Source organism: Pholis gunnellus (assembly GCF_910591455.1).
Source record: "Pholis gunnellus genome assembly, chromosome: 8".
In the NCBI taxonomy this organism is placed as follows: Eukaryota; Metazoa; Chordata; class Actinopteri; order Perciformes; family Pholidae; genus Pholis; species Pholis gunnellus.
The window spans coordinates 3,514,700-3,527,378 of NC_136534.1; the positions used below are offsets into that span (position 1 = coordinate 3,514,700).

The window sequence follows — 12,679 nt, forward strand, 5'->3', positions numbered from 1 at the left end:
GATTAAGGCTGGTCAAGGTCCCTCAACATATTACAGAATATTTAATTGCACACAATATATCAAATATATATATTTTAATCATTCATTTTTTTTGGAGATCATAGGATGACTTGTGTGGCAACAGGCCTTTTTACCTGTGTGGCGTTCTCGTGACGAAGTTAATTGTATTTTAAAGTTTTCATACAACTTCATGAGAAATATTAAACTGTATTGAAGAAAAAAAGAGCAGCTCATTGTCAGAAGAACACAAGTAACTTTAACTGCTTACTTTGTATTAGTTCACCATGCTGCTGATCTCGGGTGTGTGGGTGTTTTTTCTGTCATAAACCTCAGAATTGTTGTAATCTTACCACAAAGAAATAAAACAAATTAATGGTGGCTCTTTCGCGTGACCTCCACTCTCGCAAATGAGTTCTATAGTTTAAAAAAATGTAAAAAATAAAATAATAATACATCTTTTAAGTGTTTAAAGTATCCAAAAAAGCACGTTTTTAAAAGCGTGGAGTTTGAGAGGAATGGGGGGGGGGGGGGGGTGAACGAGCCCTTCCAATCTCCAAAAGAAGGCATCAGCCTTGGCTGAATGGTCTGTGAGAGGTGTCAGAGGAGGCAGGTTGAACGGAACACGCTCCTCTACAATGGTCTGCAGCCCTAGTTGCTATCCAAACACAAATAAACAGAGGAGGAACATTGGAGTTAATGATAGAGGGGGGGGGGGGGGGGGGGGGGGGGCGTGTCGGAGGGCGGGCTGAGCGCTCCAGAGCCCCGGAGCCCTGAAAAGTGAAGGACCGGTGCGCATTACGCACACTTCCAGCCTCAGCTCCGGACGGAGACTCCCACGCTGCTGCTGCTGCTGCCGCCTCTCCTCCAAACTTCTTCGCCCCCTTTTTCGCCACAACTTTTCACAACTCGTCAGATCCCCGCAAAGGTCCGAGACTCGGCTGACTGCATGGCTACGTGAAAGTTGTATGGACTTGGAACTTGGAAAACTTTTCGCGGCGCTTTATTGGAGCTCGTCGCCTCTATAGTGACTGTGGATTACTGACATAACGCGAGGACCTTTGGCAGCTTTTTATTTGGGTAAGATTCCGTTTGTCAGGGTATTCTGTCAGCCCTCTGCAGGAAGGGGACAAACAGCACTCAGCTCACTTGTTAAAAACTTTTCATCCAAAGGAAATATTTCCGTTTTACTGTTTGCGCTTTAAACCAAAGAGATCAAACTGTCAGTAAAAAGCAAACTTTCCACGACTACAGGCTAAGTGAAATGCTGTTATTAGACGTGATTGTTGCTTCGTGATGATCAACACCTTGAGGTGACAGCTCTCTGTCCCGCAGTGCAAAACATTGCCGAAACAAGCAGTCTCTTAAGACTTGTAGAAATTTAGAACCTTCCGCCAAAAAAACTTGACAGGGACTCAGAGAACACTACATGGCTGCTGTCAGAGTGTAAAATGTAGTCCAAAGGTTATTGAAAGAAAGAACAGGTCGGACAAAGTTGCACACATGGGCGAAGAACAACAAGTGGCTGCGCGGTGACTCGTGCTGCACCTGTGCAAACTTCAATTTAACCCTGTCCCGTCTGTGAAAAAGGGGAAAGCGAAGTGGAAAGAAATCCAAAAGCTGTGTGTAACAAATGTAAACGACCTGACCCAAACATGCGATCAGCCCTCCGGCTGACATGTACCGCAGGACTCTCCCCTCAGCAAGCCCCTCTGGGAGTGAAAATAATGTTCAAAATCTCCAGAAAGTTTCTGCTTCAAGAACTTCGTGACCCATTATGTTAGAAATACGATTTCATCTGGAAAAAAAGAGTAAAACATATAATCAAAAGAGAAAAGTGAGTTTTTAGTTTTTTTTTAAATTCTCAACATAATCTAAAGGTCAGCTCACCATCGCACCGCTGGCTCGCTGCCAGCCCTGAGTCTTGAATTGACACGGTTTTCTTTTTCCCTGTGTGGGAAAACAGAACTTGTCATCTCCACAAACATGGAACCAGGCCTTCACGTTTTGTTTTACGTCATGCACACTTCACCTTATTTGTCCTGCATGTGAAGGAGATGTGCAGCTCCTGTAACACGTCCCCCATGAGAACATGCAGCATGAAATAAAATAGTCCTAAAAGCTCAATTTCAGGCCTGCGAGATGAACTGGCTGCAGTCCCGTGAGCACGCAAATAAAAAGCACATGCACATCCAGCCCAGATTAAAGTAGCTTTCTTGTGGGTAATAACGGCCGGCATTTTTGCGTGTTTTGCCTTACTCACGCGCGCATTTGATCTCCGCGTGCAACATTTCAAACTCCTACAAATCCACAGGGCACTTGTGTTTTTGCATTGTGAAACACCAGCTACAACCGTCAAAAACAACAACTTGTCTTCTCTAATTACCGCGCTCGAGATTTAGTGCTTCATTCGGAGCGATCTGGATATGTAATCCACAGCGTTAATCGGTGCCATGTGAGTCCTTCACACCCACTTAATTGAATTACAGTTAGATGACTCTTTTGATTTTTTAAATATATATTTTATATATTTTTTATCTATATGTATATATAATATAATATTGGTCATCTATGTTTTAAGGGACACACTTTTCTATTGTTCATGCGTAAAATACGTGTTTACATTCTCATTGTGGTTCTACTCGTGTCAAACAGACTTTAAAGGAAAATACTGCTGCATCTTAACCACATTCACAATGTATTTGCTTTGTGAAAGTTATACAAAAATTGAATAATGAATGTTCACCCTAATCTCAGCAGAATTTATCCACTTTGATGACTGGGGGAATATTCTTCACGAAATAAATGTTTTCACGTTAGATCAGAATCAAAATGTGTTAAAACAATCTCTGAGTGTATTTAGTATATAGTACAACTGGTGGTTTTTTTTCCTGTAACATGATCACTCGAATGTGACATTTACGATGAACACTCATCATTTTTGTTTTTTACCCCCACAGGGTTATCACCGTGTCTTCTTCAGAGGTCTGAGTCGAGATGGGGAGCAAAGCCCTGCACGCTCCAATCCCCCTGCACCCGGCCCTGCAGCTCACAAACTACTCTTTCCTGCAGGCCGTCAACACTTTCCCCGCTGACCAGCTGCAGGGGCTGTACGGCCTCAGCGCCGTGCAAACCATGCACATGAACCACTGGACTCTCGGTTACCCGCACATCCAAGGACTGAGGTCGACGATCACGGAGATGGCAGCTGCCCAGGGTCTTGTGGACCCCAGGATTCCCTTCCCGGCGCTGCCCTTCACCGCCGCAGCGCAGCTCTTCCATCCAAAACAAGCCGCCGTTGCGTACGGCATTCCCTCGCTGCACAAGGACAGGCCGAGGTTTGACTTCGCCAACCTGGCCCTCGCTGCCACTCAGGAGGACCCGCCAAAAGCTGCAGATCTGGTGAAGTTGGCGTCGGGGCTAGGGGGAACCATCTCCGAGCTGAGCAAGCTATCCCCGGATAGAAAACCCACCCGGGGAAGGCTCCCGTCCAAGACTAAAAAGGAATTTATTTGCAAGTTCTGCGGCAGGCATTTCACCAAGTCCTACAACCTCCTCATCCACGAGAGGACCCACACGGACGAGCGGCCCTATACCTGTGATATTTGCCACAAGGCCTTTAGAAGGCAGGACCATCTCAGAGACCACAGGTAGGGCTGATTTTGACCAGATATAGAGCTAATTACGCACGGGGTTAGGAGGTGCTGGAGGGCGGAGAGGGCTTAAATCCCGGGCAGTATTCCTAATGATGCACGTGATTTAAAGCACAAATCTATCTAAATAAAACTTTCATGACTTACAATGAATAATATATATATGTAATTTTTCTACAACATATGGGCTGTTCCCAGATTTTTCTCCACGAGGGCGCTAAAGGACTTTACTGCATAAAGTTTGCACAGCAGAGCTCTTTCGCCCTTTTTTACTCTGGGCTTTGTCACAGCGCAACGCACGAGCAGCCTTTTGATGAAGTGTCATTTCTGTTTTTCAGATACATCCACTCCAAGGAAAAACCATTCAAATGTCAAGAATGTGGGAAGGGATTCTGTCAGTCTCGAACTCTAGCCGTCCATAAAACCTTACACATGCAGGTAAGCTGGAAATATTAACAAGTCACCATCATTTTTCTTTTATCCTCACTAAACTATGTGATACGTTATGCTCATAATTCACCCATAATGCTCTGTCTGCTGCATGCATGGGGCTCACAGTCTCACACAACAACTGCATGTTTGGCCAATTACCAAATCAAAACTAAATTGCTAGACACAATTCATGTGAGGATTTCAGTTACAACTGACGCAATAAATAGTGGATTTATTCAGATCAATGAAAGCTGCAATTTCTAGACGTTCTATACAATTAAAGGGAATAATCCTTTGCTTGCTTTAAATCTAAACAGGAGTCCCCCCACAAATGCCCCACATGCGGAAGAACCTTTAATCAAAGAAGTAACCTGAAAACTCACCTTCTCACCCATACAGACATCAAGCCCTACAGCTGTGGCCGCTGCGGAAAGGTGTTTCGGCGCAACTGTGACTTGCGAAGGCACAGTTTGACGCACAGCCCGCATCAGGACTACTAGCCTGGACAGACTAACAAAAAACAAAAAACAATGGACATATACAAAAAGAAAAACAACCCGCAGGAAGAAAATTCAGCGGCTGTTTTGTTTTTTTCAAAAGACATTCTCCAAAAGAGGACACGTTTACTGCCGCACACTTCAGAGTGGAGATCTGGTTGCATCTCAAGTGGGACAAGCAGCGGAGCCATGGCCATGTCCAGCTTTCATACCAACTGTAAATATCAAGACCATGTACATACTGTTGCTTTTTTATTTTTGTTTCCTGACCTTGAAATGATAAAGGTGTAAAAAAAAACAGTCATAAGTTTAAAGTATGTTAAATTGTATTTTAGAAATAAATATTTCCATGATATGTTCGCATATGCTCTTGTCTTTATTTTATGATGCGAACACGAAGCCCATTTGAAATGCCTATAAACGACTAGTCTATATGTTTACAGCCAGCTGAGCTTAGTGAGGGAGACATGTTGGGCTTTTTATAGTAGACCATGATATCAGTTAGCAGCCAGGGAGCATGACATGTCTTTAAGGACAAGCCTTGCAGAAGGGACGTCATCAAAATGCAGAATCATGTGTGATAATTGATTTTATATATTAAAGAATTAGAGTGTTGTTTTTAAACAATAAAATGATAATGATATACTAATTATAAGACAGACTTGTTTTTTTAAGTCCCAGGATTATCTTCAATATTCAGAGCTGATTAGTATTATATTAGCCGCATTAGCAGCCATATCACACGTCTTTATCACCTCTGATATCATAACTAACGTGTAACCGGCAGAAGGAGTCAGCAGCGACCAAAGAGAGCAATCTAAACCGGTGAGATTAGACGTGCCGAGCAACAGGTTGTTTTTTTATTTTGTTATTTGTGTGTGTGTGTGTGTGTGTGTGTGTGTGTGTGTGTGTGTGTGTGTGTGTGTGTGTGTTAATTCATCACTTATACACACAAAAAAGAAAAAAAAGAAAACTGATTTGATTGTTTTGAGACCTTAGCTCTGTACCAGTTCTATAGAGCATATTCATTTATGTCCAACATTAATGCACTTCAATTTAAATGTGGGCCTATTTGAGCTACAGGTGATCACTGTTTAAATATATATATATTATTATTATTATTATTACTATTATTGTACAGAATATTTTCTCGGGACGCCATGCTTAAACATCCTGGTTTACATTTGTGAAAATGTAGAAATTCACAGATTTTGGATTTCATCACACTCAGCTTTGATCGGCCACTGGTCGGATAAAATGTGCTTGATTATTAACCATCAGAGCTATGATCCGAGCCAGAATCAAACGATCTATCATATGTCGTTTTTTTTATAATTCGGTGAAGACAAAGTGAGGCTGTCTCCCGCTGACTCGCTCCTCATCTCTCTCTGTCTGTCTATGTTATTGGCCTTCAGGCCTGTTGTTTCATGGTTTCTCTCGTCATTGTTGGCTACCGAAGACGCGTTTAAAAAACCTGATTTTCACTTGACAGCGCGATTAATTGCTTGAACCCCCCCCCAAACAACAACAACTGCAGCATTTGTTTTTAATGGGCTCGAACAGTTGTTCCGAACAGATGAAAGGGCATTAACTAAGACACAGGTTATTACGCACGGCAGGCTAATTGTTTCCGAATAATTTCGTAAATGGAAAGGCAACAACGTGCAACAAGCTCATATTTAGCGGAAAACAACGGACATCCGGGACAATAAATAATGCAAAATCACAAAACAATTCCGAAGACGCAAATATGAAAAGATGGATAATGAGCATGCAATAATAATGACAAACAATGAGATAATAAATATGATAATGATGAGGACAAAACATTTGGCGTTTTTTTGCAAATAACGGAGATATTTTCTATCATTGAATTTAAATATGTATCATCCTGTGGTTAAATAATGTGATTGTAGTTTTATATTATAGTTAAACCAATTCTGAAGCCTTTTATGATCTTAATGCTGATGCAATGGAGATGTATAGTGAAGATATGTTTATGAGAATAAGGAAATTAATTCTCACAAGTGAACATGTTAGTGCATTTTTAAACACGCAAGACCAGTCTGCCGCTTTTCTGAATTCGTTTTTATTTCAACTTGTTGGGACAATGGCGGAAAGGAAACCGATGAATCAGCAATAACGGATGAAACTGAAAATGGGAAATGTTCCACACATTGTATCTGTTCACGAGGATCACGCTGTGTAAGCAGAACAACAGGCGAAGAAAATCCGCCCTCGTTGTATTTGCTGCTGGCTTTGAACACGTACAATGAATTCAGATTTAAGGTTGGTCCTGATGACCTGATTCTAGGTGGATCAAGAAACTGAATTAAACATGGGCCCTATAACATGATATCAAGTATGGCCTACTTTCTCTCTCATCTCGGGCTGAATGAATGCCTTCAGAATACTGACAGTAATGGGGAGCACACATTGTCGGACATGGTGGACAGACAAGTTCATCGGTGAACGGCCCATGTTGCGGACTGTGTACTCAGGAAGCTTTATCTAACTGACAGGGGAGAGGCTGCTCCGACGGTCCTCCGGGCCCCGCTACTCCGACTGCATATATGCATACGTGGCCCTCTGCCAGGAAGAACAGGCTATACTCAGATCTTTCACTTGAGTAAAAGCAGCCACACAGTGTAAAATACTCTGTTACAAGTAAACAATCTTACGTAATCAATGATACAAAAGTATTAGCATCAAAACACACTTAAAGTTCTAAAAGTAAAACCACTCGTTATGGATTTGTATATTACTGCTTTAAAATTAGTGATGCATTAATATAACTTTTATGTTGAAGCTGAAGGTGGGTCTGATTGCACTGCTGGGTACCGTAATCCATAATATTGCATCATGACTTATTTTTTGGATTATGCAAAGTAACCAGTAAAAACTGTCAAACTAAAGGAGTGAAAAAAGTACAATATTTGCCTCCAAAATATAATGGAGTAAAAGTATGAAGTAGCATAAAATGGATAACTGCAGAAACAAAAAGTGTTCAAATACAGATTTGACACAAATGAAGTCATTGGCTGCTGAAATTAAAAGTGTTTTTAAAGCGAGGTAAAGGTAAGCCTGTATTATATAAGGTAACTCAGTATTATATTTGTCCAAGAGCCCATATTATTCCAAGTTCATCCATGGTTTTGAAACAAAGAAAGACAGATATCATTTTTATTTTTATGTTTTTATTACTCCATAGAATTTGACACCGGGCTGTATTTATTTGTTACTCCGGTCTGTGAATTTCAGTGAGCCTCCAGTTGTATATTAACATTATAATGACGTCATCTCATGGCCTATTTAAGATTAGATCCGCACCATAATAAACTATTAAGAAACCAGGCAGGTCACCTATGTGACCGAAATGCAAAGATCCCTCTTGTAGGCTATAGCCTTCATTATTCACCTTCATTGACTTTTGCATAAGTCCCGGTGTCAATATCTGAAAGAAGAGAATCTCTGTTCATGAAATTAAACCGATGTCATTGTAGGACATATTTAAAAAATAATAATCGATCGTTTTAAGAAAAAGTTTCCTTTGTCATTATTCAGGTGCTGCCTGCCGATCATTTATTTTATAATTCAATATATTTATATTGTACATAGCACTTACATGCTTAGTTTCTCTGTTCTACTTTGTTGTGTTAATGTCCTTGTTTTTATATTTCTCTTGTTTATTGTATATTCTATGTGTGTATGTACGATGAGAGCAATGTGTAACCGGAGTCAAATTCCATGTATGCGTACGCATATATGGCCAATAAAGCTGAATCTGATTCTGATAATTTTACCTCTAGGGCCTACTCTCTCAGAAAAGGTGTGCTTTAATGGCCATGTAAGGGCTAGGGGCGGGCAAAAAAATGACGAAAATGACACGAAATGATGCCTTCCGTGATCCTCGGAAATTCGTAATAGTGCGGCTGGGGTTGTGAGAACAAGCACACGTTGATCAGAAATTTTGATTAAATTAATTTTGAAACAACAGCTATGTGCTGATTTTTGTGTTTCAACCAACTGGTAATGCGGTACCTGGTGCTACAGTAACCGATGTAGGAAGTGACAATGTGTATCAGGCATTTGCTTGATGTTCTCATTGATTTCTTTTTACTGTGTTTTTCTTTTTAGCCTCCAAAGTCTGTGCTCTAAATACTGCATTTCATCCAGTTACACATCAGATGAAATGTATTGTGTCTCCCTTTATTGCCACTTTTCTTTGGGCTGTAGACATAGACTGTATATAAGAAGGTTGTCGACTATTTGTGCACTGAACAATGAAGCGCACGTTTCCAATAGCTTTAAAGGCAACACCAGGCATACGGAAGCCGCGTCGGTGTTTACTGATGACGTTTGGGCTGAAGCGGTTGTCCGATGTGGCTAACGTCAGTAACCAAGATAACAATGTTATATTAAACGTCAAATTCAAGATATAGCTACAGGATACAAGCGGGTGTCAAGTAAGTTTGGTGTTCTGCAAATATATCCGTAGCTACACGTTTCAGCCAGCTAAACGAAGTTAGGGAGACTTCTTCTCAGCAGTTAGCCTAGCTTCTTTGCTCTGGTCCTCTGGTGTGTAGCTATAGCTGGAATGACAGGAGAGCATAGCTAGCCTCTCGGGCTAACTACTCCGCAGTAGTTAAGTTAACGCTACATTTCTTTCTACGCAGTACGACACCGCTTTATTTAAAACAGCACATTATATTTAGTTACATTGTTATCCATTTGGAAATGGAGTCTCAAACAAGTAATCTCGTTCTCCTCCTATAGTCGCGTGCAAGTGCAAGTGAAGTCTCATTAGCAAGCAGGCTTATTCAGGCACTCGTTTGATTTAACATCAAGCCTCTTCAAAGTAGAACCACTAAGTTAGTAAAAACCTTAGTAAAACATTGGCCTGCAACTTATGCGAGCATAATTCTTATTCTGTCTGTTGTGTCTAACGTTAGGTATGAGCTCTGCATGACCAACTGTATCAACGTTACACACTCAGCCTACCTAGATATAACTTAATGTTATAATATGGCTGGTTTTAAAATGCACATATCATTTTATGACCCTTCCATGATAGGATAAGCCAGTAAGTAGGTAGCATTACTTGTGTTGCACCTTTCAGGAGCAGATGTAACACTGTGCTTCATAATAAAAGACAAAAAAAGCAAATAGAAGTGAGACCAGGAGACCTGAAAGGCAGGGATAAATAAATATGCTAAATAAAGCAAACCTAAACAAGTGGGTATTTAAATTTATTTTTTAAGGTGTCACCTTGTCCTCGGGTCTCTCTTAGTCCTCTTGAGCCTGGAGCAGAGAGCAACAATAACAACATTAATAGGACTTTTTTTGAAATGGATATTTTGACTTGTCATACCTGGAAAAGCACTGGTGTAGTTTAATATCATGAATGATGGCTCCATTCCATTTAAGCCTTGCCAGTGAGCCAACATGCACAGTGCTGCTGTCTAGGAGCTGGCACACTTGAATGGAATGCAGTCATAACAAATGTTAGTAACCTCACATGTGCTCTCGTGCTATGAGCTATACAAATATCTGCTGGTAAAATTGTCCGTTCTCTGGTCTAGGCTCCAGAAGCAGTCGTGTTACATTTTAAAGAGAACATTGGGCTATAATGGTGAAAGGAGATTTAATACGTAAATACTGTAATGAACAAATAAACACAGCGTTGGATGACATAACGATGTCTGTTTGATGTTTGGTGCATGTTCAGGACGGGGACAAGATGTTGGAGTCCTATGTCACACCGCTCCTGATGAGCTATGTCAACAAGTACATTAAGAATCTGAAGCCATCCGACCTGCAGCTGTCTCTCTGGGGAGGAGACGTGGTGCTCAGCAAGCTGGACCTGAAGCTGGATGTGTTGGAGCAGGTACTGTATGGATGTGTTCTCTGCTCTCTTAAGCGTAAAGACTCGACACACATTGTATTTTCTCATGTAATGGCACATAATAGGCTATTGTGATTGTAGGAATACCTATGCAGTTCTGAGCTAGTGCTTAGCGCTACTATTGTTAACTTGAGTGTTTTTGTGTTCATGCTTAATTAGTGGTACATATTGCTCATATAATAACTAGTGCATTGAAGTTATATCAGATTTCTAATACTAAATATCTCCTTCCTGCTTATTAAAAATCATATTTTTACATTTTTCTTTTTAAATATTTACACCAAAGGGTTTACGTTGTTTGTTTTGGGATTTTTATAGGTTGTTGCACTTTTGTTTTTATTATTAATATTATTATTATTATCATACAGTTAAGCCATTAATGGCTAGGATCTCTTAGCATTATAAAATTAGTAATTTAAGCATTTTGGTCTCTGCACAAACAAAGTACCTAAGTGTATAAACATGACAGTGCTAATGTCTTTACATTAAGTTCAGAATCTAAGCTGTTTCACTGAGAACATGAAATAGAGTAAAACATTGTAAAAGAATGAATGTGTGAAAGTAAGCATGTAAGCCACCAACAAGTCTTAGCTACAGTGTATACACATAGTTACAGTCTATTGCCTTGACTTGCATAAAAAACAAGCAGGAACACAGTATCTCTACTGTCATTTAGTTATTATGGAGGAGTTTGATAGATTTACCCAGATATGTAGCTCTGCAGTGTTATTTTGACACAGTGTTCATTGTTACACATGTAATGTCTGGATTAGATCAATCCACCTCTCTCTTCTCTTGAGCGGGTTCTGACTGCTTCTGAAGAGCAGAGCAAAACACTACCTAACCCAGCAGAGATTGTGATGAAAGTTCTTATTGGAAGCAGCTTTAAGCCAACTGACAGTGGGAATCTTGTTAGGATTTTGATGTGCAATGCTATGTCAAAACCTTGGCAATTATCCCCCCCCCTTTTCCTTTGTTCTATTGCATTTCAGTTGAACAGTACCTCTTTTGAAATGTATATTTAGGGATCATGCGCTTAATATAAAGAGTCATTTTTTAGTGAAACGTTGTTGGGCCTATCAAGCAGACATACTGTAAATCTGTGACAGCTTTTTGTCAGAAATATGTTTGGTTATTAGTTTTTTGGGCTTAAACTTTAAGAGGAGGCATGTAAAGCTTGTGTGTGGCCAGTCTGGTTTCATGGTGCTTGTTCTCACACAGAGTAGTTCAAGATGCAGAGCAGAAATTTGTCCGCCTATGACAAAATCTGACTGATTTTGTTAAAAGCGTGACCAATATGTAATCTGTAGCTGTTGTTTTTACTACCCTCTCTTTGTCAAATATTAGTTTCAAAGAGCGGTTTAGAAAATGGATGGATAGATAAAGGTTCCAAATGTCCTTGAAGCCTCTGTGGTTATATCCCAACATGTCCTTACAATGCTGTCTGCATCGCAGATGTAACACTATAGTACAGTTTATTCTATACTCTAGTCTCATAGCTGTCTGTTGTTTTCATCTTTATTTATTTGCTCATATACAGGAGTTGAAGCTGCCCTTTACATTCATGAGCGGTCACATCCATGAGCTGCGTATCCACGTACCCTGGACCAAGCTGGGCTCGGAGCCGGTGGTCATTACCATCAACACGATGGAGTGCATCCTCAAGCTGAGGGATGGAGCCCAGGTTAGTTCTCCACTGGTATGACACGTTATCCTTGATTCCACTACAGGGCCGAAACAGGGCTGGGCCAGACCTTCTTGTCTTTTCAGTGAGATTCCTCCTCATGCCACTGTTAAGCTTTCGCATTCCATTCCAAAGCTTTGTAATGGCCTTTGTTTTAAATACACAAAAACCTTGTGGTGGGCTTTTTGTGACGAAGGCACACTATAATCATGACTATTACTATTACTATTTTTATCTGTAGTTGTTTCGCAAATGATCTACAATAATCCCTCTGGCCTTCAGGAGTTTTCTGTTCCACTTGCTTCAAGTTGGTTTGGTTTTCCTTCAATCAGAGGATCGGCAGTTCGATCCCCGGCTCCGCTAGTTGCATGTTGGTGTGTCCTTGAGCAAGACACTTAACGCCAAAATTGCTCCCGTAGCTGTGCTTACGGTGTGTGAATGTGTGAATGATGACAAGTAGTGTTAAAGCGCTTTGAGTGGTCGGAAAGACTAGAAAAGAACTATACAAGTG

General features: G+C 40.6%; 2 protein-coding genes across 3 annotated transcripts in view; both read left to right on the forward strand.

Moving 5' to 3' along the window:
• Positions 1 to 873: 873 nt before the first annotated feature.
• On the forward strand, positions 874 to 4,934 carry osr2 (odd-skipped related transciption factor 2). Its single transcript, XM_079164118.1, has 4 exons — positions 874 to 1,077; positions 2,958 to 3,647; positions 3,989 to 4,088; positions 4,482 to 4,934. The coding sequence occupies exons 2-4, from the start codon at positions 2,995 to 2,997 to the stop codon at positions 4,554 to 4,556; spliced, it is 828 nt and encodes a 275-aa protein (XP_079020244.1). The 5' UTR covers positions 874 to 1,077; positions 2,958 to 2,994; the 3' UTR covers positions 4,557 to 4,934.
• A 4,011-nt stretch (positions 4,935 to 8,945) lies between these two features.
• vps13b (vacuolar protein sorting 13 homolog B) overlaps positions 8,946 to 12,679 on the forward strand; it is a 339,886-nt gene continuing 336,152 nt past the window's right edge. For both annotated transcript variants that reach the window (XM_079164264.1, XM_079164265.1), the window contains exons 1-3: positions 8,946 to 9,045; positions 10,308 to 10,466; positions 12,025 to 12,168. In XM_079164264.1, the coding sequence (XP_079020390.1) occupies positions 10,320 to 10,466; positions 12,025 to 12,168 (291 nt within the window). In that variant the 5' untranslated portion in view covers positions 8,946 to 9,045; positions 10,308 to 10,319. The remainder of the gene's footprint in view (positions 9,046 to 10,307; positions 10,467 to 12,024; positions 12,169 to 12,679) is intronic.

Bases quoted from the DNA above. Each gene is read 5' to 3' on its own strand.
- osr2 (XM_079164118.1), top strand. From the start codon at position 2,995: ATGGGGAGCAAAGCCCTGCACGCTCCAATCCCCCTGCACCCGGCCCTG. The intron at 3,648-3,988 runs GTAGGGCTGATT...TCTGTTTTTCAG, and splicing joins GACCATCTCAGAGACCACAG to ATACATCCACTCCAAGGAAA. The intron at 4,089-4,481 runs GTAAGCTGGAAA...TCACCCATACAG, and splicing joins ATAAAACCTTACACATGCAG to ACATCAAGCCCTACAGCTGT.